This window comes from Talpa europaea (genome assembly GCF_964194135.1).
Source record: "Talpa europaea genome assembly, chromosome: 12".
Classification (NCBI taxonomy): Eukaryota; Metazoa; Chordata; class Mammalia; order Eulipotyphla; family Talpidae; genus Talpa; species Talpa europaea.
This window is the reverse complement of record NC_140079.1, coordinates 78745340-78771936: the sequence shown is the minus strand read 5'-3', so window position 1 is coordinate 78771936 and position 26597 is coordinate 78745340. Positions and strand designations below refer to the sequence as shown.

The 26597-nt window shown below is 38.2% G+C and overlaps 1 protein-coding gene across 1 annotated transcript in view; it reads right to left on the bottom strand.

Annotated features, from left to right (window-relative positions):
- Positions 1-26597, bottom strand: part of BAZ1B (bromodomain adjacent to zinc finger domain 1B) — a gene marked incomplete at its 5' end in the record, with an annotated part of 70085 nt that overhangs the window by 19440 nt on the left and 24048 nt on the right. Inside the window, 7 exons of the mRNA XM_084250488.1 lie at positions 701-878; positions 5338-5436; positions 6173-6269; positions 6954-7087; positions 7836-7974; positions 15904-17602; positions 26158-26355. Of these exons, the coding sequence (XP_084106614.1) occupies positions 701-878; positions 5338-5436; positions 6173-6269; positions 6954-7087; positions 7836-7974; positions 15904-17602; positions 26158-26355 (2544 nt within the window). The remainder of the gene's footprint in view (positions 1-700; positions 879-5337; positions 5437-6172; positions 6270-6953; positions 7088-7835; positions 7975-15903; positions 17603-26157; positions 26356-26597) is intronic.

The window sequence follows — 26597 nt, the reverse complement described above, 5'->3', positions numbered from 1 at the left end:
AGTAAATGATAGTACTATAAACAAGCCAGAGGATGTACCCAATTAACATAAAAAATGTTATCCAACATAAGCATAATTATACTGAGCGGATGAGATGTAAAGAATGGACAAAAACAGGATATACAAACATGTCTCATACTTTAAAACAACTTAAATAATCATCAAGAGAGTAGATACATTGGGGTTAGAGTCACAGAACAGGATACAGAAAGAAAAATAATGGAGTTCAGTTATAAAACATAGTTATAAAAATAATGCTCAATAAAGATAGTAAAAGACTACGTATTACCTGGTAGTCCTTTAAAAGTTCAAAACCAAGCAAAACAAAATAACAAAGAAAAAATTGTAAGTTTTGTTTTGATTCCTACCAGACAATCTAACCTTTGACTGGAAGGATTACTCTGTTCACATTTAGAGAATAGAATTCCCATCTATTCACATGAGAATAGATATGTTAAATAATGTTATGTAACTAAGGCTCCAGAACCACAGTTCTGGGTCATTAGATTTTTTTGGATACCAGCATAAGACTGCAGAGGAAAAATAAACTATGTATATAATGAATTTTTGATTCTGCATGTGTTTCAAGACACACCCCAAAAGATTTCAGGGTCATCTGAGAAAATAAAAAGCAGTATCACTTTTAAATTGTGTCTCCATGAGTAACAGCTTTCAGAGGGTGATTTTTTAATATTCTCACCCGAGCTTCAAAATCTGATGTTTCCTCCACATAACCAAGTCCCCCTTTTTGTAACCTTGTTGCAACTTCAATGAGATCACTACGAAGAAAGTTTAAGAGTTCCTGGTTGCCATCACAGGATTTTAGACCCAAATTTGGCTTCCGGGCCAGATGAATAGAATGAATAATGTCTTGGTACCTAGAAAAGTTGGGGCAAGGGGAAGGAAGAATAAAGAAAATGTTCAATAAATGTCAATTATTTGAATGCCATGTTTTATTTCTACAAGACAGATCTAAACGATTTCATCTCTTGGTGTTTAATAGTTCTGTTTCTTTTGTATTTCTTGCATAAATCTTCAAATTTCTCTTCTTTCTAAACTGAAGAGATACATAACTTACTTACTGACTCACTTAAAAAACACATATTCTGGGGGCCTCCCTGGTGGCACAGGCGGTTGAGCGCAGCATTGTCTGCAGTGCTGGTTGGACCCCCACTGGCCAGGGAGCAACCCACATGGCTCAGCAGACCTCTCCTGTCTCGGCCGCTGCTCCCCTTGGCAGTGTATTTCAGTCATTCTGCCTGTTCATTTCCCTGCTCTATCTCTAGTGAATCTTCTCAACCTCCCGCACATCTGGTCTGTAACCCAGTTCTTGTATAAATAAATAAATCTTAAAAAAAAAACCAAAACACACTGGGCCTCCCCAGTGGCGCAGCGGTTGAGCGCTGGGTTGTGAAGCTGCCCGCAGCCTCTGCAGCGCCGGTTCGATCCCCAGCTGCTCCCCGGCCACCAGGGAAGTGTCCCACATGGCGCGCAGACCTCTCCTGCCGCCTGCTGCTCCCCTCAGCAGTGTACTTCATCAGTCTGCCTGTTCTGCTCCCTGCTCTGGCTCTGGTGAATTCTCTCACCCTCCCACACTTCTGACTGTACCCAGTGCTTGTATAAACAAATACATAAATCTTAAAAAATAAATAAATAAAAATAAAGTGTACAAGTCTTTAAAAAAAATACATTCTGTATTTGATAATTCAGTGTCTGAAGAATACTGCTTTTTCCTAGTTCTCATTCATGTTACCATCTGGTTCCATGTTTATTTTGTGACTATTTTTGCCATGAGTTTCATGAAATTTTATCAACGAGAATTCTTTGAGGCCTGATTTGAAGTGGTGTTCCTCCAGTGAGAAATTGCACTTGCTTATGTCAGCTGCCAGGAATTGCTACCAACCTGAGACAACTTTAGATCAGCTATCTGCCTGGAATTCTTCACAATACAGAGTAAGAATCTGAGATGAAAACCCACACAAGGATGTTCAAGTTCACTCTCACACTAATGATTAACCCTCTGAAGTCCCAGCAACAAAAATCTCTACCCTAGGTAAGCCATAACCTTCACTGAAAAGTAAAGCTCAAGGTTATCTAAGTACTTTCTTCTTTCTTAATAATAAGGGTTTTATTTTTTTTTAAAGTATGTTTTATCAGTTATTTATTTATTTTTTAAAAAGATTCACTTATTTTTATTTATTTATACAAGCACTGGGTACAGTCAGAAGCACGGGAGGTTGAGAGAATTCACCAGAGCCAGAGCGGGGAGCAGAGCAGGCAGAGGGACCGAAGTACACTGCTGAGGGGAGCAGCGGGCAGCAGGAGAGGTCTGCGCGCCATGTGGGACCCTCCTCCGGCGGCCGGGGAGCAGCCGGGGATTGAACCAGCGCTGCAGAGGCTGCGTGCAGCCCCGCAACCCAGAGCTCAACCGCTGCGCTACTGGGGAGGCCCAATAATAAGGGTTTTTAAAAAAAATTATTGTCCTCTGGTTTTCTTTCACTACTTTTTAGATACATCATTTCCCTTTTATTTTCTCCTTTGATCTCAGTGTTATCTAGAATATAACTTACTACCAGTTAAGATCTTTTTGAACATCTTTAAGGAATTTGTTTATAATTTTACTGTCATCAATCAGAGACTCTATCCTGCAGTTCATTACCTTTTTAAATCTGCTGAGATTGTTTTTATGGCTAAGCAGATGCCAATTTTATAAATGTTCAATGGATATAATAAAAACTTTGTTTCCAATTGGCCTGGCCTTTTTTTTGTACACTCATTTTTAATTATTCTTTTAAAATTGAGATATATTTAACATACCCTTTCTATATTCATCAGTTTACATAGTTTCTTACCTAAAGCATATACATTTCTGTGTTATAAATTTGAACCTCAAATGCTTCATGATATATTATCCTATCTCCCTGGCCACCTGAGAGGAAGCAACTCAAAATAATCAACAACAGCAACAAAGATACATAACATGGGGTTAGAGTCACAGTACAATATAGAGAAAGGAAAATGATGGAGTTCTGTTAGGAAAAAAAAAAAAAAACACAAAAATGGCTCTTTGGTAAAATAATGCTTAGTAAAAAACAGTGGGTCCCAGACTACCTAATACTTAACAGTCAAGTTCAAAAATAAGTTTTGCGCCCCATGTTCAATAAAGCAAAAAAAAAAAAAAGTATTAAGTTTTGTTTTGAATTCTGACAATCTCTAACCCTCAAAGGAAAGATTAAATATGTTCACATTTAAAGAATGAAAGAATACAACATATGAAACATATGAGGCTATCAAATACTTTAACCAAATTGCAGAAACATAGAACTGTATGCCTTTCCTGTTTTGTGTACTAACATCCACCCTCACCTTACTTTGCCTAGTCACATCTGTATTAAAGACAGTAGGATTCTGGGGCCTCCCTGGTGGCGCAAGAGGTTAAGTCTCAGCACTATTAAGCTATCAGCAGCCACTGCAGCAAGAGTTTGATGCCTGGCCAGGGAGACAGCCCACATGGCTCAGCAGACCTCTCCTGTCTCACCTGCTATTCCTCTCAGCAGTGTATTTCAGTCAACCCGCCTTTTCTGCTCCCCACTCTGTCTCTGGTGAATCCTCTTGTCCCCTCCAAATCTCTGGTCTACACCCCAGCCCTTATATACATAAATAAATCTTAAAAAAAAAAAAAAATCAACAAAAAAAACAGGGCCTCCCCTAGTGGCGCAGCGGTTGAGCACTGGCCTGCGAAGCTGCCTGCAGCCTCTGCAGCACCGGTTCGATCCCTGGCCACCGGCGAGGGTCCCACATGGCGCGATAGACCTCTCCTGCCTCTCCCGCTGCTCCCCTCAAGCAGTGTATTTCTTCGTCAGTCTGCCTGTTCTGCTCCCCGCTCTGGCTCTGGTGAATTCTCTCACCCTCCCACGCTTCTGACTGTACCCCAATGCTTGTATAAATAAATAAATATTTAAACAAAACAAAACAAAACAGTAGGATTCTGAATACAATTTTAATGTATGCATGCAGCAAACTAAAACCAACATGACATATCTATTATTATTCATAAAAATTTGGCAAAGTTGCAGAGTATGTGCTGAGCTTATTTCCCTTCTCGCTTCAAACAAATTCAACTGTAAACACATGAAGCCAGAATTTAAGTGATCTTGACTGAAACTTTACCCTACCTTTGTTAGAAACAGAGGCTATAAGGAGGACACAAGCAATCTGCAAAGAAGAGTTTCTGATTTGGGTGGCCCTTTTTTTTTTTTTGAGATATAATTCACATAACATTAAACTTACCATTTTAAAGCATACATTTTCATTGATTTTTATGCTGTAGAAACATTAAAACTACCTAATTTCAAAACATTTCAATACCACAGAAAGAAATTCCATACCTGTGAAGAGTCACTCACAATTCTACCCTTCCTCTATATTCTGGCAAACACTAATCTACTTTTTGTCTCTATGGACTTGCCTATTCCATTGGCTGTCTCACATAAATAGAATTACACAATATGCAGCTGCAAGTCAGGAGAGGACTGCTGTGCCATGTGGGTAGCTCCCTGGCCGGGGATCAAACTCGTGCTGCAGTGGTTGCAGATAGCTTCGTAGTGCTATGTCTTTACCCACTGTGCCACTAAGGAGGCCCCTGCATTTCTTTTTATGGCTGAATTTGTGGATATACAACATTTTGTTTATCCATCCATCAGCTGATAGATATTTAGAATGTTTTCATGTTTTGGCTACTCTGAATATTCATAAAAAAATTTTGAACATTGGGCCTACCTGGTGGCAAGCACCGCACTATGAAGCAATCCGCAGCATCTGCAGCACGAGTTCGATCCCCAGCCGGCCAGGGAGCAACTCACGTGGCGATGCAGACCTCTCCTATCTTGCTCGCTGCTCCCCTCAGCAGTGTACTTCGGTCAATCTGCCTGTTCTGTTTCCCACTGTCTCTGGTGAATCCTCTCACACCACCGCCTAACCGCCCCCCGCCCCCCGCATCTCTGGCCTGTACCCCAGCTCTTGTATGCATAAATAAATAATAAAAAATTTTTTTGAACATCAACTAATGTGGAGTTGTATTTATAAGGCTGCCTAACTACAATGAGGTTGCCAGCTTGAAGGTGGGTGTGCTACCCTCTATATACATGGCTTGAAAGACTATTTTCCCAAGTAAGCTCTTATTTCTTCCATTAAACAAAGAAAACACCAAGCTACAGAAACATCAAAAATTACATTGTTTATAATTACTTGAATAGCTTTACAGATAAGCAAAAGTATCTAAGACACTTATATCTAATGTTGAAGAGAAGATGTGAGGAACAAGATGAAAATCCTTACCTCTTCTCTAGTCTCTCTTTGAGTTGACTTTCTCTAATTCCCTGAGGATGAAGGCAATTTAGCAGCTCATCCAGTTCTTTCTGACTATCACATAAAAACCTGCAGGGACAAAACAGACCTGATCACTAGGGAGGAAAAACAAAAATCCCCCAAACACTAAAGGGATCTAGGCTTGATGGTGGGATTTAGAAGAGCAAAAATTCCAAACTCTCTCACAAGCAGAACAAATAATTTACTGTTTCATGAAGCCTAAAGTTAACTTTATCCTAGGCCACCGAAGCCAATGTTTCCTACTAAAATTCAGATGAGTTTTAGGACATTAATAAGCACATTTGTCCATTAAACCTTCAAAGAGTAAGCTTATATCCAAAAAATAAAAGATGAAAGTCATTAAGCCAAAGATAATCATAACTAAAGCAGTAAAAGCAATCACAAAGTAGAAAAAAATCATTTTAAAAAACCTAGCTCCCTGCCTACAAAAGCAGAATCAACACAAAGGGAGAGCAATGGCTATGTAAACAAATTTGTATTTCTTAATAAAGATAAAAATCCTAAATACTTCCATTCCCAAAGTTAATACACAGTATACCAAAAGTTACATGAGGGGGCAGCATGGAAATAAAATCCCACACCTTAGAAAAAAACAAGAATTTTCTTATTAAGAAAAAAATACAGCTCTGCTTTTAAAGCAATGAATGAATTTACATATCTAAGAAACTGAAGTCACACAAAAAGAATCTCAGCTAAATAATCACTCACTGGTATTGCCAGGTTAAATACTTTCTTAACAATGAAAAGGAAAAAGAATGAGCAACCACATGAATGCTCACATTACCATAAGTTCTGTCCTTGTTTGGGAGTTGTAGTCTCTACAGCAACTTCTGGTACATGTGTGTTCATGCTTACATTTTTGCCTAGGTTTGCTTTCTTACCTGTGAAAAATGTACACATTAGGTTGAATGTACTAAACATGTGATTCCAAGTTTCAAGCCTAAGCAACACACAGCGCCAAATCTAACAACCAGTATCATAGATACTGGTCATTAATTATATTCATGTGTCAAATAGGTGATAATTTACCTTAAACATCTCATAGCACATTATCTGAGATATTCTCTATACACTTGAATAATTATATAATTGAAGGTGACTGTCTCACTTATTTTTAGCTAGGTATTTGCTATGTTCCTCCTCACCAGAATCATCCAAGACCTCAACTGTCTTGTATCACAGATGAAAAATTGGTCAGCACATAAGAAATACTGCAGAAATATCAATACATTTTAAAAGTGTAAAAGGATGAGTTTTACTTCAATTTAGCCCCTGACATCCTGACATTTCTAGAGCACAAAAGCTTGAAAACAACTTGTATAAAATTTAAGATCCAAACAGTCTAATATTCAAGCTCTTTATACACTAGGCCTAGAGCAAAGTTGGTAATCAAATATTAGTTTCCTTCCTTCTTTTTATGTATTTCACATCCTCCCACTCCACTCAAATATATCTACCTAATAAAACATAAAGACACTTTGTAAATGGAAAAGGTGACAGAGTAATGACAGTCCTAAATATTGACCCCTCTTGAGTAGTATAAAATAAATAATAGATATACATACTACGGGGACAGTAGTCCTCATCAGGAGAATCTGCATGGTCTTTGCGGTGATGGCTGAATCGGTAATCAATGCTGTCATGTACCCAGCCTTTTTCAATGAACAATCCTGGAACTTCATCTGAGAAGAGCCAGTATCTATAAATCACAACCACGTGTTAATAAAATGATAGCTCACGAATGCAGGATGACTTTACTGTTGATGAAGATGATTATAGCATTCAAACATAAATTATAAAGCAAAAAGTACAAATTTTTTAAATTTAAAACTTATTTCGGGCCTCCCGAGGTGGTGCAGCAGGTGAGCCCTGGGCTGCAAAGCTGCCTGCAGCCTCTGCAGCGCTGGTTTGATCCCTGGCCACCCACAAGGGCCCCACATGGCGCGACAGACCTCTCCTGCCGCACTCGCTGCTCCCCTCAGCAGTGTATTTTGTCAGTCTGCCTGTTCTGTTCCCCACTCTGGCTCTGGTGAATTCTCTCACCCTCCAGCGTTTCTGACTGTACTCAGTACTTGCATAAATAAATAAATAAATCTTTTTTTAAAAAAAAAAAAAACTTATTGAATAGCTATAATTTTTGTAACTTTTAATACTTCTCTACTTTAGGTTTCATACATTGTATCTATTTAAAATATAATTTTTAAAGACCTTTAGTACCATAATTTAAGCTTTATATTTGGATTATCTTCAAAAACAGGATCAGGTCTTCTTTAAATTTGTAATCCTAGGATTTGGCACAGTAAATAGTCGATCAAGGGTAACAAGCAATTTAGGTTCTAAGATCCACAAATAGGGATGTTTATCTATCTTTAAGTACTTTTGACAATTTCGTAACTAGTAGCAATATAATGGCCCTACAATGGCAGAAATTAAGCTTACTAACTTACCTATTATGGTTTCGATCTGTACCAATAGGGGTCCTTCTCATGACTAGTTTTGCCTTGGCAATTCCTTCCTGGAAAGCCTTCTCAGCAGCTGCTTTGTGCTTTCGTATTCGTTCTTCTTCTGCTTCGCGTTCTAATTTCACTGGTAAAGATAAAAAGAATTAACTAGATTTTTTTTTTCTAGTGAATTCCACTCTTACAAATTAAATTAGACATTGAATGAAAATGCCTGGTTTAAAGTAGATTTTATAGAAATGCAGTTTCCTCCTAATTCTAATCTGCTTTTAGAAATGACATATAAGGCAGCAATTTCTACCAGGTTCCCAAATGTTCTTTGATTTTGCCATCAACTCAATGCAAAATCTCTCCTCTCCAAAATTTACCTACTTAATATTTTTAAATATTAATCTTACTAATTATTAATTTTAATCTTAAAATAGCCCTAAAATGAAACTAACTGAAACATTTTCTGACAGGACCAGTCACAGAAAGATCAAGGTGAGTAAAACAATAGCTATTTCAAATGAAACACATTTCAGTGGTAAGGAATTTGACAGTAAATCAGCTTATTAGTCTTGGTTAAAAACAACAAAAAATAAGGGCAGGAAAGTACTTTGGATAGTCACCATTACTGCATACCGAATACTATTCTATTTCTGTTGATTCACCACATTGATTTATTTATCTAGACAGAAATTTTCCTCAACAACAAAAGTACAGTAATTTTGCCTTTTAAGTTTTTCCATAACTATCACAAAATTTGATACTGTAAGTAACAGAGCACTGCTAATTACAATGCCAGAATTTTTAACCTTGATACCTTACTGATAATTCCATCTACATACAATATGGTAAGTACCTGAAAAATTTATCAGTCTAAAGACATTACCTTAAAAAATCAGGACAAATCTTTTTTAAAACCAAAATGGTACTTGTTACCTTTAATAAACAGTTTTCTAGTATGAATGAAACTATGTTTGCAAGTGTTTACAGCAGAGTACAGAATAAGATAAACAATAACAAGTATATAATAGTTGCATCCCTGCCCTCAATCACAGGTTATATGTCTGGCAGTTTTTATAGTACAAATGGGATACACAGTACGTTTTTCCCCTTACATACATATACACGATAAGGCTTAATTTATAAATTAAGCACAATAAGAGACTAATAACACTAACAAAATAGGCCATTTATAACAATATGCTGTAATATAAGTCAAACTATCTCAAAATATCTTATTGTACATATTTTCAGGCCACGGTTAATGATGAGTAACTAAAACTACAGTGATCAAAATTGCAGATAAGGGGAAACTAATGTAATGGTCAAATCACAACATAGGAAAAGCTTTCTCAAACAGCTACAAACAAAAACAATCTGGGGGAAGTCATCAAAAGGCCAGGTTTCCTCCCTGGTGGTGCAATGGGTCAATTCTCAGCACTATGAAGCAATCAGCAGCTACTGCAAGCAAGAGTTCGATCCCCTGCTAGGGAGCTAACCCACATGGTGCAGCAGACCTCTCCAGTCTCACCTGCTGCTCGCCTCAGCAATGTATTTCAGTCAATCCACTGTTCTGCTCCCTACTCTGTCTCTGGTGAATCCTCTTACCCCTTCCGTGCCCCCGCACCTCTGGCCTACACCCCAGCTCTTGTATGCATAAATAAATCTTTATTTTTTTAAAGATTTATTTATGCATACAAGAACTGGGGTACAGGCCAGAGGTGGGGGAGGAGGGTGAGAGGATTCACCAGGGACAGAGTGGGGAGCAGAACAGGCAGATCTATTGAAATACATGGCTGAGGGGAGCAGCAGGTGAGACAGGAGAGGTCTGCTGCGCCATGTGGGTCACTTCCCTGGCTGGCCATGGATCGAACTCCATAGTGCTGCAGTGGCTGGCAGTAGCTTGATAGCGCTGTCTTTAACCCCTGTGCCACCAGGGAGGCCCTAAATAAATCTTTAAAAAAAAAAAAAAAAAAGTACACCAGGTTTAATTTCAGAGCTTATAGCACTAAACTAAATAAATAGCAAAAGACCTGAACTCTAATCAAATACTGGACTGGGCAAAATAATATTTTTTTTCCTTTAATTCCCCATATAAATAACAGAGCATCACATGCTTTTCCTTTTTCCTATGTTAAAGATTAATCCTAACACAGAGGAACACTTCAAAAAATTTAACAAATTATTATACATTATGTAAAATATAGCTGAAGTTATATATACAGTTAGATTATTATTTCAAATACAATTAGACTTTCTGTATAGGTATTTAAAATTAAAAGCACATATACACACATACACACAAGATATATATGTAAAAACATTTCGGTGGCCTTAAGGAGTATAAACAAAAATCTACTTTAAAAAGAAATTTTGTATATTTTCTAATGAAAGAACTTCTCAAGTAAAAAAATTGTCTAACTTAACCTAAAATCTCTCATACAAAATTTAAGACAATTTATTTCTAGGTATCTGCCCATCTCTCTTTAGTCTCCACTTCTGCAAATAAATGGTATTTACCCATTTACATTTCATAAGCTAAAAAGTTTCATGTGGTTAGACACTTTAACAGTAATCAATACAATTTAGTCTTAAAGGAAAAACAAAAACTGCAGGGGAAACACAAACTTAATTTACTAGGAAGATTCTTTTGCAACTAATAGCAACCCTGAAACTAATATTTTACTAAGATTGATGAATTAAACAAATGTACTGACTGGTGCCAGGGTCTTCACAATGCAAGAAGCGAGATAAAAACATGAATGAAGGATGGCAAAGAAGAATTCTTGGGTGCTAAGAATTAATTAGGAATAAATTTAACAAAGTACCAAATTTTTACTCTAAATTATTGAAACATATTAAAAATCCAAATAAATTGAAAATATCTTGTGTTCATGGATCAGACAAAATATTAAGTAAGATGGCAAGAATCTCAAAATTGAGCTATAAGGGTTTTTTATTAATTTATATATATTTTACATCACTGTTCATTTTTGTACAATGTTTGCTTTCTCCTGTCAGGTGTAGCCCATAAAATCCCCACCACTAATTAATTCACCTGTGCACATCACCATAGTCCCTCTCCCTCCCCCTCCCCCTCCCCTGCAGAATGTCTCTGATTTACAGTTGTTTGTAAATTTTGTTATTTTTTTATTATTGTTATTTTTCTGATCCCTTATTTGATTCCCCTATATTCCTGCTATAAGTGAAACCATTGATATTTTTCTTTTTCCTTCTGACTTATTTCACTGAGCATAATCCCTCCCATCTCCATCCATGTTGCCACAAATGGCCAGAGTTTATCTTATTTGATTGCAAAATAGTATTCCATTGTGTATATATGCACATCTTGTTGCTCTATAGGTTTAACACAGTCCCTTATCAGACTCCCAGCTGACTTCTTTGAAGAAATTAAACAGATTCTAAAATTACTGTGAAACCTCAAAAGGATCCCAAGAGTCAAAACAATCCAGAAAAGAACAAGTTAGGGGGTTCACTCTTCCCCAATTTAAAATTTATCCCTTACAGTAACATAAGACACTGTGGTATTGTCGTTAGGAGATACAATCAATGAAATAGAAATTGAGAGCTGAGAAGAAATAAATCAATGTTGTCTATGTCAAATAACTTTCAAGGAGGGCACCAAGATCATTCAATGGAGAAAGAATAGTCTTTATAACAAATGACAGTGGGATACAGCATGCAAAAGAATGTAGCCAGACCCTCACTTACATCATTTCATGAGATATCTATATATGTACCTATGTATAAATACAAAAATTAAATCAAAATAAACCAAAGGCCTTAATGTAAAAGTTTAAACTACCAGAGTTTCAGAAGACACACAGAGGTAAATCTTCATGACCCTAGATGTGCTCACAGGTTTCTAAATATGACACCAAAATCAAGAGCAACACCACCCCCCTCCCCAAAAAATATATATATAAATTAGGTTTCATCAAAAAAGTTTAAATTTCCAAGGCCATGAACACTATCAAAGTGAAAAGACAATACACAAAATGGAAAAAAATATTTCTGGATTACATATGTGATAAGGGATTTGTATCATAATATATAAAGAATACTTATGATTCAATAATTTAAAAAAAAATTGAGGGGCCTCCCTGGTGGTCTAGGGGTTAAGTCTCAGAGTTACCACCCCTACGGGAGTTCAGGAGTTCAATCCCTGGCAAGGGAGCACCCACATATGGCACAGCAGACCTCTCCTTGCCTGCTGTCTTGCCTGCTGCTCCCCTTAGCAGTGCATTTCAATAGAGCTCCCTGTTCTGCTCCCCATACTGTCTCTGTTGAATCCGCTCACCCCACATTTCTGGCCTACGCCCCAATTCTTCTATGCACAAATGAATATTTTTTAAAATACAAGGAAAAAAGGGGCCTCCCCGGTGGCGCAGCGGTTGAGCGCTGGGTTGCGAAGCTGCCCGCGGCCTCTGCGGCGCCGGTTCGATCCCTGGCTGCTCCCCGGCCACCAGAGGAGGGTCCCACATGGCGCGCAGAACTCTCCTGCCGCCCGCTGCTCCCCTCAGCAGTGTACTTCGGTCCTTCTGCCTGCTCTGCTCCCTGCTCTGGCTCTGGTGAATTCTCTCACCCTCCCGCACTTCTGACTGTACCCAGTGCATGTATAAACAAAAACAAACAAACAAGCCAGCAAACAAATAAATAAAGCATGCCTCTATTAAAAAAAAAAAAATACAAGGAAAAAAACCCCAATTTGAAAGTTGACAAAGGATCTAAATTAACATTCTACAACAATGACATACATATGACCAACTGGCACATGAAAAGATGCTCCACATCATTAGTCATCAAAGAAATGAATGTCAAAACCACAATGAGAGGTTTCACAGTGATGTCTTTGGAGACCCAACTACAATGGCATGGGGAACAGCAAAAATAAACAAATATACAACAAACATCTGTACAGCAAAATTAACTAATCATTAAAACAAAAAGACACCCCTACCCAAACGGGAGATAATATTTGCACTTCACACATCCAATGAAGGGCTAATAGCCAAGGTCTACAGAGAATTCATACAACTCAACAAGAAAACAAATAACCCAATCAAAAATGGGCAGAGCAGTTAAACAGATACTTTTTTGGGGAGATATATAGGAAGACAGCCAAAAGGCACATGAAAAATACTTATCATAACTTACCATCAAGGAAATGCAAACTAAAACCACGAGCTACCACCTCACATCGAGTGGCCCATTATTAAAAAAAAAAAAAGACAGAAACCAAGTACTGGCAATAAATATCCATCAATTGGACAACTGGATCAGGAAGATACGGTACACTCACACTATGGAGTACTATTCGGTCACAAGAAGGGATGTAATGCAGCCATGTGCAACAAAATGGAGGGAGTTAGACAGAATTGGGTAAAGCAAGTCAAAACAATAAAAATATTGGACATTTACAAAGCAGGTAATCCAATAATGTAAAATTATTTTCAAAAGTCAGTGGACACCAAATACCATGATAGCTCTGAGGTTAGGAAGGAGGGAGAGGGCCTCCCCAGTAGTGCTGCGGGTTGAGCTACAGGTTGATCACAGCTCCAGAGAGATTCCCACATGGCGCAGCAGACCTCTCCTTTCTCACCTGCTGCTCCCCTCAGCAGTGTCTTCAGTCCGTCTGCCTGTTCTGCTCCCTGCTCTCTCTCAGGTGAATTCTCTCACCCTCCCGCGCCTCTGGCCTGTACCCCGGTTCTTCTATAAATAAATAAAATCTTTTTTAAAAAAAAGGAGCGAGGGCCTCCCAGGTGGCACAGTGATTGAGCGCTGGGCTGCGAAGCTGCCCGCAGCCTCTGCAGCGTCGGTTCGATCCCCAGCCACAGGCGAGGGTCCCACATGGCGCACCGATCTCTCCTGCTGCGCCCGCAGCTCTCCTCAGCAGTGTGCTTCAGTCCTTCTGCCTGCTCTGCTACCCGCTCTGGCTCGGTGAATTCTCTCACCCTCCCGCGCTTCTGACTGTACCCAGTGCTTATACAGATAAATAAATAAATCTTAAAAAAATAATAATTAAAAAAAATAAAATAAAATAAAGGCTATACGCACTTGTGTTCATTGCAGCACTATTTACAACAGCCAAGGTACTGAAATACCACAAGTGCCTGACAGATAAAATGAATTAAGATGATGTGGTATATATATATAATGGAATACTACTCAGCTATAAAAAAAAAAACTACTCTAAGTGCAAAAAGTCTGATAGAAAAACGGATTGATTGATTTCACTCACGTAAGATATAAAGACACAAAACAAAGGAAAAAATAAAACTAAACCAAAAAAAACTTGAAATCTGACTGTAAAATTAAGGCTACCAGTCTGTAAAATTAAGGGGTGAGAGTGGTGGCAGGGAAGAAAGAGTAGAGGGGTCCAATGGACCTCCTCCATGATGGAGGATTATGGATATCTTGGTGGTGGGTACAGTAGGGTAACACACACCTAAAAGGGTGTGAATCTATACCTCGAGTTCATGTACGATGCTGTAAACCCATGTTACCTCAATAAAAAACACACATACAAAAAACCCCCAAAACTACCAAAAAATTTGAAGCCACAATGAGATATCAATTTACAAGCACTAGGAGGATGGCCTAAATTAAAGTGTCATACAGTAACAAGTACTGGTGAGGATGCAAGGAAGTGGAGGAATCCAAACCTTCATACATTGTTGGCAGGAATGGAAAACCCTGCAGCCACTTTGAACAATCTAGCAGTTCCTCAAATGGTTAAATATAGTTACTATATGACTCAGAATTCCATTTCTAGATATATATTCAAGAAAGGAAAACATACATCTACACACAAGCATGTACAACAATGTTTAAGCAGCATTATAAGGGCCAAAATGTCCATCAATTGATGAATGGATAAACAAAATGTTTTTTATATATATGTTATATATATATATAAAACAATGGAATATTATTCAGTCATACATAAAAAGTGATGAAGTACTGAAATGTTATGACATGGAGGAACCTTGAAAACATTCTAAGTGAAGACAGTCACAAAAGACCCCATTTTTATTATACAATTCCATTTATATAGTAAGTTATAATAGGCAAATCTATAAAGACTGTTTAGGATTGGGAAGAATGGGCTGATGACAACTAAAGGGTACAGGGTTTCTTTTTAAGGTAAAGAAATGTCCTAAAATTGACTGCAGTGAAGATTATACATATCTATGAATATGTCAAAAAATACTGAATTTTTGTATACTATAAACAGATGAATTGTATGTCAACTACTTCTTAATAAAGCTATTTAAAAAGGTCAGATTTGATAGTGCCATCAAAGCCCCCAATTTTTATGTTCTCAGATTATTATCTGAGTAGGCAACTATGAGGGCTTCAAATACCTTGTCATTGAATTGTTAGAATAATCTTAAAAAGCATAAAAGAAATTGAGGCATGGGCCTCCCCGGTGGTGCAGCGGTTGAGTGCAGGATTGCGAAGCTGCTCACGGCCTCTGAGGTGCCGGTTTGATCCCCGGCTGCTCCCGGGCCACTGGAGGAGGATCCCGCATGGCGCGCAGACCTCTCCTGACTCCCGCTGCTCCCCTCAGCAGTGTACTTCGGTCCTTCTGCCTGCTCTGCTCCCCTCTCTGGTGAATTCTCTCACCCTCCCACACTTCTGACTGTACCCAGTGCTTATATAAATAAATAAATCTTAAAGAAAAAAAAAAAAGAAAGAAATTGAGGCATGGATGAGCAACTTGCCCAAAGGAATACAGCTAAAATTAGAGATAGGATTTAAATCCAGGTCAGCAATTTCCAAATCAAAAGTTACTTCTATTATGTGTATTTGTAAATTTGGTCCTTTACTTCACCTAGAAAGGATGCCAACATCGCATTAATAGTTACACTATCACTGACTGAAGAATACCAGGCTAAACAACCCTGCTAGAGTATTCCATACCTCACTATTATATACAGAAATAATTAAAACAGTTATGACAAATATAAGACTTTACTACTAATTTCTATCCCTTCACTATCTTCTAAACAACTTTTACATTTCTCTCAACAAGAGAGTTTACCTTTCATTTCTCTCTCCTGGATTTCTCGCTCCTTCTTAGCCTGAATGGCAAGCAGCCGTCTGCTCTTTACAGCACTAATCATATCTTCTGCTTCCATATCTACTTGGGGCTCAAACTTCACAATTTCTTTTTTTCTATCAGATTTGCCTAACCCATTCTCCTCTTTTCCATTTTCTTTATTTCTGGCTTCCATTTCCTTCCTTTTCTGTTTCTCTGCTCTCTTCTTATCATTTTCTTCCTTCAATACAGCAAGTCGTTCCTTCCACAACTCTGCAGACATCTGCTGTCTGGTTTCCATATGGTCTTGCACCGAGTATGTCATGAGAATCCGGTGACAGAGTGCTGTCAAGATCTGTAGCTTTTCTTCTGAGGTTAGCTCAAAAAATTCAGAAGTCTCCAGTTTTTCTAAGAACTCATCTTGTACCTCATTGTCCTCAAATGATGCTGAATCTTTATTGTCCTCTGTGTCTGAGGCCTCACTTTCCTCCTGAACATCAGATTTGCGCAAACAGAGTCGCACCAACTCTGAAACAGAATGCAGAGTTAGAGGAATTTCCGACAGCTTCATTCCCAATTCACCATAGTCTTCTGCTATTTCATCTTGTAATAAGGTCTGTAAGAGGATGACCAACACTCTATTCAGGTATAAAAAGCCACCCTTTTCTGCGCTCAAGGCTTCCATGAGGGACACAGCAGTAATAGGATACTGAGCATCCGGTAAGAGTAGCCCAGAATAACAGCTCAAAAACTCAACCACCATGGCCACATCCCCAAAGAGTGTGTTAGGCAGTCCTTCGGGGGTATCCACTAATCTAAATGCTGGAAGATTTTTGCCAGCTATCTCTTGGTCCTCATATCGCTTCTGTTTTTCTAGTTTCTCAAGCATTTCTTTCTCTCTTCGTTCCTTGGCCTTCTCCTTCAACTTTTCTTTCAGCTCCTCTCGCTTCTTTTTCAAATATTCTTTGCGTTGCTCCTCAGACATAGAGGCCCACCTCTTTTTGTGCTCAAGAAGTTCAAAGCGTTTTTGAACAATACTACGCAATTCTTCTGGGAGACGAGCTCTATCCTCACTAGAAAGAAGACGAGCAGTTTTGGAGATAACACAGGACAGGGCACTCTTCTTGTCCTCCCTGTCTTTGTTTTCTTTGTAGTAGGCAATAAGGTGTAGGGCAGCAGGAGGCAGATGTTTGTGAGGTTTACTAGAGGACCTAGGTGTACCCCCCGAATTCCGTGGGGCTCGGTTCATCTTCTGAGTGCCTTTGGCCATATCCAACAAAGTCATCTGTTTCATTTTGGTTTTAGGTGTCTTCAACCCCTTTTTGGGAGATTTAGAATTCCCTGTGGATTTCTGTCCATTCAGGATGCCTTTGCTCCTGCCCTTTGCTTTCAAAGGTTTGTCACTGTGCTTCCCTGGTTTCTTGGCACCTGGGCCTTTCTTAGGAATGTGAAAGTTAGCATGTAGTTTGTTAGGTGACATCATCTTCATCACTTCCTCCAGATGCTGTTCTGGAGATTTGGAATTCTTTGAGTTCTTTACTTTGAGTGGCGAGCCATTCAAAGATTTCTTCAAGTGTACATGACACCATAGTTTAGGATTTAGTGGTGAACTCAAAGAGTTGTCTGTCTTGGATTTCTTTGAGGGCTTCCTGTCTGGGGAAGCAGCATTCTTCCTCTTAGTAGAAGGGTTGAGGGTCATGTACTAAAATTTAAGAACAGGAGCAATTTTAAAAAATTAATTTAATGAAGCAATATTTAAGCATCCTAAGACCTCTTCCCCCAGCTATTCAGATAAAGTTACATATTAATTTGTTTTCATTTCCCTGAAACAAATGAAAATCAGGAATGTTAGCTATGTCTTAAGCTATAGAACACAAAATTCTCTTGATATTCAGATTTTAAAATCTATACTCAAACATTATATATCTTTCCTATGCAATTACTTTTTGTCTATATATAGATCAGCAGTTCTTAAATACTTTAATACAATCCATGAACACTTCCCCAGAAATCCTTTTGCACGCATACAAATATTATACACATGGGGTCTCCCTGGTGGCACAAGGCGTTAAGTCCCAGCACCATCAAGCTATCAGCAGTCACTATGACATAAGTTTGATTCCCGGCCAGGGAGCTAAACCACATGGTGCAGCAGACCTTTCCTGTCTCACCTGCTGCTTCCCTCAGCAATATATTTCAGTCAGTCTGCCTGTTCTGTTCCCCTGTTAGTCTATGGTGAAGCCTCTTCACCCCATACCTCTGGCCTATACCCCAGTTCTTCTATGCAGAAATAAAAATAAATCTTTAAAAAAAATTATACACGATTTCAGGGTCTCCCCGGTGGCGCAGCGGTTGAGGGCTGGGTTGCGAAGCTGCCCGCGCCCTCTGCGGCGCTGGTTTGATCCCCGGCTGCTCCCCGGCCACCAGAGGAGGGTCCCACATGGCGCGCAGACCTCTCCTGCCGCCCGCTGCTCCCCTCAGCAGTGTACTTCGGTCCTTCTGCCTGCTCTGCTCCCCGCTCTGGCTCTGGTGAATTCTCTCACCCTTCCACGCTTCTGACTGTACCCAGTGCTTGTATAAATAAATAAATAAATCTTAAAAAAAAAAATTATACACGATTTCAGAGTCCATCCATGGGTCCCAGATTAAGGATACCTAATCCAGATAATGGCAACATCTGAGAAGTTTACTCTTGAGATAGGACTGAATATACATCCTTTAAATCTTTGTTTCAACTGGGGGTATTCTATACTGTTAAGTAGAAAGTATACCATTTAAGTACTTCTGCCTAAATTCAGAGGCATATTTTCTTTTCTTTTCTTAGATTTATTCATTTATGCATACAAGAGCTGGGGCACAGACCAGAGATGCGGGGGCGGGTGTGTGTGTGTGTGTGTGTGTGTGTGTGTGAGAGAGATGATCCACCAGAGACAGAGCGGAGAACAGAACAGACAGATTGACCGAAATACACTGCTGAGGGGAGCAGTGGGTGAGACAGAAGAGGTCTGCCTTGCCATTCGGTTTCTCCCTGGCTGGCCGGGGATCAAACCTGCAGAGGCTGTGGATTGCTTCATAGTGCGGTGCTTAACCCCTTGCGCCACCAGGGAGGCCCAGAATATTTTCTTATTAAAAGAATCAATGACTATACTAACAACAAAAATACTACTCACAAGTAAGAAGCCCTCCTGTCCTTGGTCTCCTGGTTACTCAAAGTCCTCTTTGTCCTTTCCCCATAACTCAAGAACTCATTTCCAGAAATATATTAACTATCAAGCCCTCTCAATTCTCAGTTTCATACAATTCTTTGATTATTCCCTCACATCTTTCAAATTCATTCCCCCTAATACCCCAACTCCACAATCCTTCAGTCTCACCAGGACCTTAACTCCATTGATTCTATCACCTTTATAACACTCTCTCATTTCTTGTCCTTCTTTAGCCACACTAAATTCCAATCAATCATTATAATCAATCTTGAGTAAACCTACATTTCCCATCTCTCTTGCTTTATCTGTTTACTCTAGCCTGTATGTGTTCAATTTTAATATGGTTAGACTAAGAGACACAATGACAGTATGTGGTTTCACATTTTTCACCTCAAGCGCATCTTGAACCCTACCCAGTAATCAGTCTATTCCTTTAGTACATTCACATTCCCTCTCTCCTATACACACATTGTCTGTCCCCTTTATCATATTCCTGTGATACAGAATTAGTTAATATGTTAGAACATAGTCAATTTGTCATGCTATCATTGTTTTTCTGATTAATTGTGGATTGCCCCAAACACCACCACTTGATTCTGTTGCATCAAAGACTAGCAGCTAAAACACAAACTAATAGCCAATTTGAAAAAACCATGTTTCAACTAATTAGGATAAAGATTAAATAGCCTCTAAAATACTTGACTCTATTATCAAAAGCTGCTAAAAACACAGAGGATTAAGCATATAAGCATTAAGTTCTGACACTTGGGGCCACCTTGGTGGCCTAGGGGTTAAGTCTCTGAGAGACCATGGCTATGGCCTGAGGGCCAGAGTTTGATCCCTGGCCAGCGAGCTAACCCACCCATGGTGCAGCAGACCTTTCCTGACCCTCGATTTGCCCTAGCAGTATATTTCAATAAATCCACCTCCTGTTTTGTTCCCCACTCTGTCTTTGGTGAAACCTCTCACTCTTCCCACCTCCCACCACAGTCCTATGCAATTAAAAAAAAAAAAGGTCCAAAACTTGCTGAACTTCAGGTTTTTGAGTGGAAGGGACTAACTTAGTAAAGCAACATGTAAAGAAGCAGTCTGGAGGCAATGAGTGGGACAGGACAGTGTGAGGTAAGACTACAGGCAAGCAAACATCCAAAGACTATCCAATATGAAATTATGAGTACTAAAGAAAGGCTACGGTAAAATAAATCCCAGAGATGACATAGAATACCTATGTTCTTTTTAGGAGTAAAGAGGTATACTAAATTTAATAAACTATACTTAAAGCCAAATACATTTAAATAAGGATATAATAATCAGAGGATAAACTGAGAATCAAGGCCACACAATAGGCAGAAATACTGGCTATTCTTTACAAATGTTCCTTCTGGCTAAGTTCTCTAACTTAAAATGCCAACCTGCCTCTTAAGAACTGTTTCTCTAGCTGCTGTTTTTGTTGCCTGACTGAAACTGGAAGTTTTACTCACCGATTATCACCATCAAATGGGCTAACAGATAGGTTTCATAATTTACAAGAAACAAACACTATCCATGCCTCAGGAAACTTTCTCCAGAAGCAGATTTGCCCAGTTCTACTTCCCAAGAACTAAATTTCAAAATGTTAAAAAGTATAAGCAAAGACAACTTAAGATTCCATTCTCCGTGTGGATAGTAATAGCACCAATACTCCAAAGAGCAGTATTTCAGAAACCAACTTAAAAATCATAGAAAAAGACACAATATTACCCTCGCAGGAATTAGAGACAAACATGTGTTTTCCAGACGTGAACTACACTCTTGAGGTAGCCTTGGAAAATCTTTAGGTTACAACATAACAGACTGATAGTTTTCTAATGCTTAGGATAAGCGTTAGGTTATGTTTGAAGTCATTCTAAATGAAATTTATGACTAAAAAAGACTAATGTGAGACTGTTTCAGTCTTAGAATTTTAAAAAGCTATCTTTTTAAAATAGTCTTTCATAACTGGGTCACATCTTAATTTACTGATATTCCTTTATATTCAAAAAGTCATTCAAATTAAAGATTCTTTAAATTTCTTCTGCTTAGAAACACTTTATTATACAGAAATGATCTTAAGAAAGAAGTAGAATGGCTTAGCCATGAAAGGGTCCAGCAATCCATTTTTATTTGTAAGGTGTGTTCTTCCTAGTCACACCATAAACTTTTTCCATTAAAATGAAAGAAATGAACTCACCCAACCCCCTCCCAATAGGCCGGCTCCCCGCGTGAGCAGTCCTTCAGTAACTGGATCATCTCAACATGGGGCATGCTGGGCCGTCACAGCCACATGGGAGCCGGCATGGCTGGACTCAGGGGGATCTGAAAAAGTATAAAACCACTTATGTGCTAAGGGTCTCCCTAGCCCCATTCAGCACAAGTAAAATACTAGAGTAGTGCATATGGAGGGAGAAGAGAATGGACAGCTAGATTAGCAGTATTAGTTTTCTGGCAATGGTCCTACCTAATTTCTAAACAGAAAAAAGATTATTTTTGAATGTCTCAGCAACATGAGAAGCTACAAGAAAAATATTGTACACAATTCTATACTTGTTCCCTGTCACCTAGAACAAACCAATACCACAAATAAGAAAATCTAATAGAAGATAAACATGAAAAAAAATTTATAGCATTCATTTAGATGCTAAATTTAACTTAATAAGTAGCAAGAAACCTAAATTAGAAACTTTGGTAATCAATAGTTTGACTCTATTCTCTTCTCATTCACCAAACTTATGTTGAGTTTTAAGGCAACATTCACATGGCGGGTTTCTCTCTATCTTCCTTTATCAGCAAATTTATGAAATGCATTATTACAAAATATTTTAAGTGCTTTGAAAATATAATGTATTTTTAATATGCTTCTGCCCTAGTCTCTAACTCATAAACATTAAGAGCTAAAACTTTAAAAGAAAAATCTTGTGGCTGGAAATATCAACTAGGAAAGAAAAAAAAATCTTTAAAAATATATTAATATCACTAGAAAAATAACATCATATGCCTTCTTTTGATATGATTCACTGAGACATCAACTCTATAGTAATACCAAAAATCAGAACCTGATTCTAATCATGAGGAAATAAATTCAATTTGAGAAGCACTGTATAAAATAAATGCCTTGTATTCATAAAATATGTCCTTTTTTTTTTTTTAAAGATTTATTTATTTATTTATTTATACAAGCACTGGGTACAGTCAGAAGCGCGGGAGGGTGAGAGAATTCACCAGAGCCAGAGCGGGGAGCAGAGCAGGCAGAAGGACCGAAGCACACTGCTGAGGGGAGCAGGGGGCAGCAGGAGAGGTCTGCGCGCCATGCGGGACCCTCCTCCAGTGGCCGGGTAACAGCCGGGGATCGAACCAGGCTTCGGGCAGCTTCGCAACACAGCGCTCAACCATTGCGCCACCAGGGAGGCCCATAATATGTCAGTTTTTGAAGACGAAAAAACTCATGTTGACTTTCAAGGGACTATTCTAGGTTAGGAGACTAAAGAGATATATAACAAGTAAATGTAATACATGATACACTAGATGCCATTAAAATCAAAGCAAAATCTTTTTGACTATAAGGACATGATTGGGTAAGTGGCAAAATTTGACTAAGAACTGTAACAGCATTGTTTCAATGTTAATTTCCTCACTTTGGTAACTGTACTATAGTTATATTAGAAAATAACCTTGTTTTTAGGAAACACATTTAAGTATTTTGTAAAAGAGCATTCTGTCTTGGGCCTCCCTGGTGGTGCAGGGATTAAAGTCTCAGTGCTATCAAGCTAGTCCCAGCCACTGCAGCATGAGTTCAGTCCCCAACCAGGGAGATAACCCGCATGGCGCAGCAGACCTCTCCTGTCACACCCACTGCTCCCCTCAGCAGTATATTTCAGCAGATGTGCCTGTTCTGCTCCCCACCTTGTGTCTGATGAATCCTCTCATCCTCCCTATCCTCCTAGCACCTCTGATCTACACCCCAGTTCTTACATGAATAAATAAATAAAATCTTTAAAAAAAAAAAATAAAAGAGCATCCTATCTTACAGTTTACTCTCAAATGGTTCAGAACAAAGTAATCTCCTTGTGCAAAGAGAGAAAATAGGGCCTCCCTGGTGGCGCAAGGGGTTAAGCATAGCACGGTGAAGCTATCCCCAGCCTCTGCAACACAGAGTTAGATCCTCGGGCAGCCAGGGAGCTACCCACATGGCGCAGCAGACCTCTCCTGCCTCACCCGCGGCTCACCTCAGCAGTGTATTTCAGTCAATCCCCCTGTTCTGCTCCCCACTCTGTCTCTGGTGACTCTAACCCTCCCTGCACCTCTGTCCTACATCCCAGGTCTTGTATGCATAAACAAATAAATCTTTAAAAAAAATAAATGAAAAAATAATTTTTTTTTTTAAAGAGTTACTCTCTTGTTACATCTCTACCCATAAGTTTCCCTATTAGAAGATACCAGTTCAAACACTATGGGATAAACTAATAAAGCACCAGAATTACCGCAACATATTATAAAAGGGAAATAGTAGCCAATTCATCTTGGATGACAGTTATCACCCAATTGCCTTGCAAATCCAAGTCATTCGGTCCACAAAAAAATCACGGTATACCTAAACTGAATGTCAACTGCGTTTTTTTCCAATGAAGCAAACTTCTTAAAGAAATGAATTCACTAGCCCTGTGTTATACATAACATGATATGCAAAGCATCACAGAACATAAAACAATAAAGATAATTCTATATTCAAGTAATTTATATCCCAGTTTACAAGACCACAAACACATCCTCACCAACATTCTACACTCTAAAATTCCTGTATCTCTAGATAATTTTCCTCTCTTACTAAAGCTGTTCCCTCACTGCCCTAAAACTACTGCTCAGAACTTGCCTCCTTTCTCTAGCCTTCATCTCACTCTATAGAAGCTGTATATAGCAATTTAGCAGAACATAAAATTCTAAAGAAAACAGAAGAGACAAAAAAAGAGAAAATAAACGTTAAGCCTACGACTGCCTTTGGGATGGGTGGATAATATATGGTCAACTTTAATCCCTGATGCATTATTTAAAATTTCTTTTAGATGAGAAAAAAAGTCAAAGCACCATTTTATGCTCTATCTATACCTTTACTATATTGTCCTGGCTGAGATGCTGAAAATCCATAACTAATTTTACAAAAAGGAAAAACACAACTTGTATGTAAAACTCAGGTGACAAAATCAAGTGAAGTATCAAGCAGCAAGTAACAGATATTATTTACAGCAGGGAAAATACACAGAGAGATGGCCCTTAATTTTGCAGACTGGTATTTTACATGAGTTTCAATTTCTCGTCCTAAGCAGTATCCCTCCCTTCTTATAGCAGTTTAGTGTAATTGATCTCAATCTGAATCACAGTCAGATTTCATTAACAAAGATTTGAGAGTAGTCAATTTCTTTGGAAATTGCATTTCAACAGAAAAACTAGAATTCTAGTCTCTGGCTTCTACAGAAGTATGGATCAGCTTTTCTGTTCTAATAAACTTTTACTCACAGATACGTAAAGATAATGGGGTTTTTACTCATAAATAATATCTAGTCTTTCCTTCTATCTATTCATATACTTGAAAATCACTAAAATACATGTAAGATAGCTTTAAGATTAAAAATAAAGAGGAAAATATTTGGAGACCCAAATAATCCAAGAGTCTAATTCCTATAGAAATGACTTTATATATAAGGGCTCTCATGAAGTTATGACAATAATTTCATAACCACCAAAAGTTTTATCAATTTCTTAACTCTAGAACAAACAAATGAAAGTGAATTAAAATTTCCCCTCAATACTTATGAAAAAAAATGAGAGCTACTATAGTTTCATGGAAAAATTTAGTCTTAACCTAGAAACAGCCAATTAACCATTATTTTTTTCTTCTATGCAAATCATTAAAATTTAAAGAGCATAAATGGAAGATAATGCTTGATCTTGATGGTCTAGAAGAAAATATACTGAATACTAAACTATGACTATAGGTCTTTACCAATGTTTGGAAAAATTAAAATTCGCAATATACTTTTGTCAGCAAAATTAACCGAAGATAATTGAGGTAATTCAGTTGTATGACTTATGATGTGTTTGGCTTTTACAATTAAAAGGAAGCGGGGGCGGGTGTGTGTGTGAAAAGAAACCTTGAAAGTCTGATACAGTTTTAAAGAATCAGCAGCCCAGTCCTGGTCACCTTCTGGCCCAGAGACCAAGAAGTCACTGTCAATATGCCTGTAAGTAAATTTATCAGTGTGACTTACACTGAAAAATGTATTAGAGAAAAAAAAAATGTATTAGAGAAATCCTGAGATGGAGAAGACAACTAGAAATCAAAAGCCAATGTCTTGGCTTTTGTCAACCACTTTCTGTTGCTTCTAATTATACGAGTTCCAGTTTCCCCATCCGGAAAATAAGACTATTAAAATTAGTGTACACACACACACACCCCCCATACAACTTTATGTTTTGAACATTAAAGGCGATAATTAAAGGAAAACAAACATGTTCTCACAAGGGAAATGTTAGATTTTTCTACTAACCTGTATACAAAGTAATACTCATTCCAAGATCTTTTCAAAGCTGCCATTACATCTGGTCATCTTATCTTTCTCTCTCTCTCTCTCTCTCTCTCTCTCTCTCTCTCTCTCTCTATATATATATATATATATATATAAAAATATATGACCAGCTTTCATTTTTAGGAATCGATTTGCAAAATATTTTTTTGTACTTATACCATACCTCATTCCAAAAATGATCAAGGCAAAAAAAAAAAAGATACTGCATATAATTGTGTTTTTTTTTAAATTATGCAGCCAAAGTAATAAGTAAATCCAACTAAGGATAACATTCAATGTGGTCTCTCCCCTACCAACCACACATCACAACCTATATGAAAGATATAGCTGAGATTTTTAATTCATTATTTGAGGTTAGCATTTAAAATCTGCCATAAATCTAATCCTATTGGAGACATCAGAAAAAACAAACTCATCTACTAGTGTTCTGTCCTACTGTCCAAAAGTGACCTTACCTTGTATGGATCAAGTAAAAAGTCACTGAACTTGCTAGGCAGGGAGTATTTCTTCACCAGTTCATCTTCTACCACCCAAGGTGCATTTTCACCAGTCCCAGCCCGTAATGCATTATGCCGTATAAAATATCGCAGTATCTCCTTATTTGGTGGGCGTTCTGTCCGTATCAAGCTGTCTGCTGGCACATTACTGATGATCTAGATTAGCAAATATAAATAACTGATCATTGGGATAATATGCAATTAGTCAGTGAAAACAAAGATTTGTCTTCTTCAAAAAAAGGATAATTCCATCTATAAAACAGGAACGTAAACTAGACGGAAGAAAAATTTTTAGAGACTGTGAAAAGATATCCTTAATTTGTCTATATGTATCAAAGTCCTAAAAATGTATATATCCACTGAAACAGCAATTTCCCTCGTTAAGACTTTAGGAATAA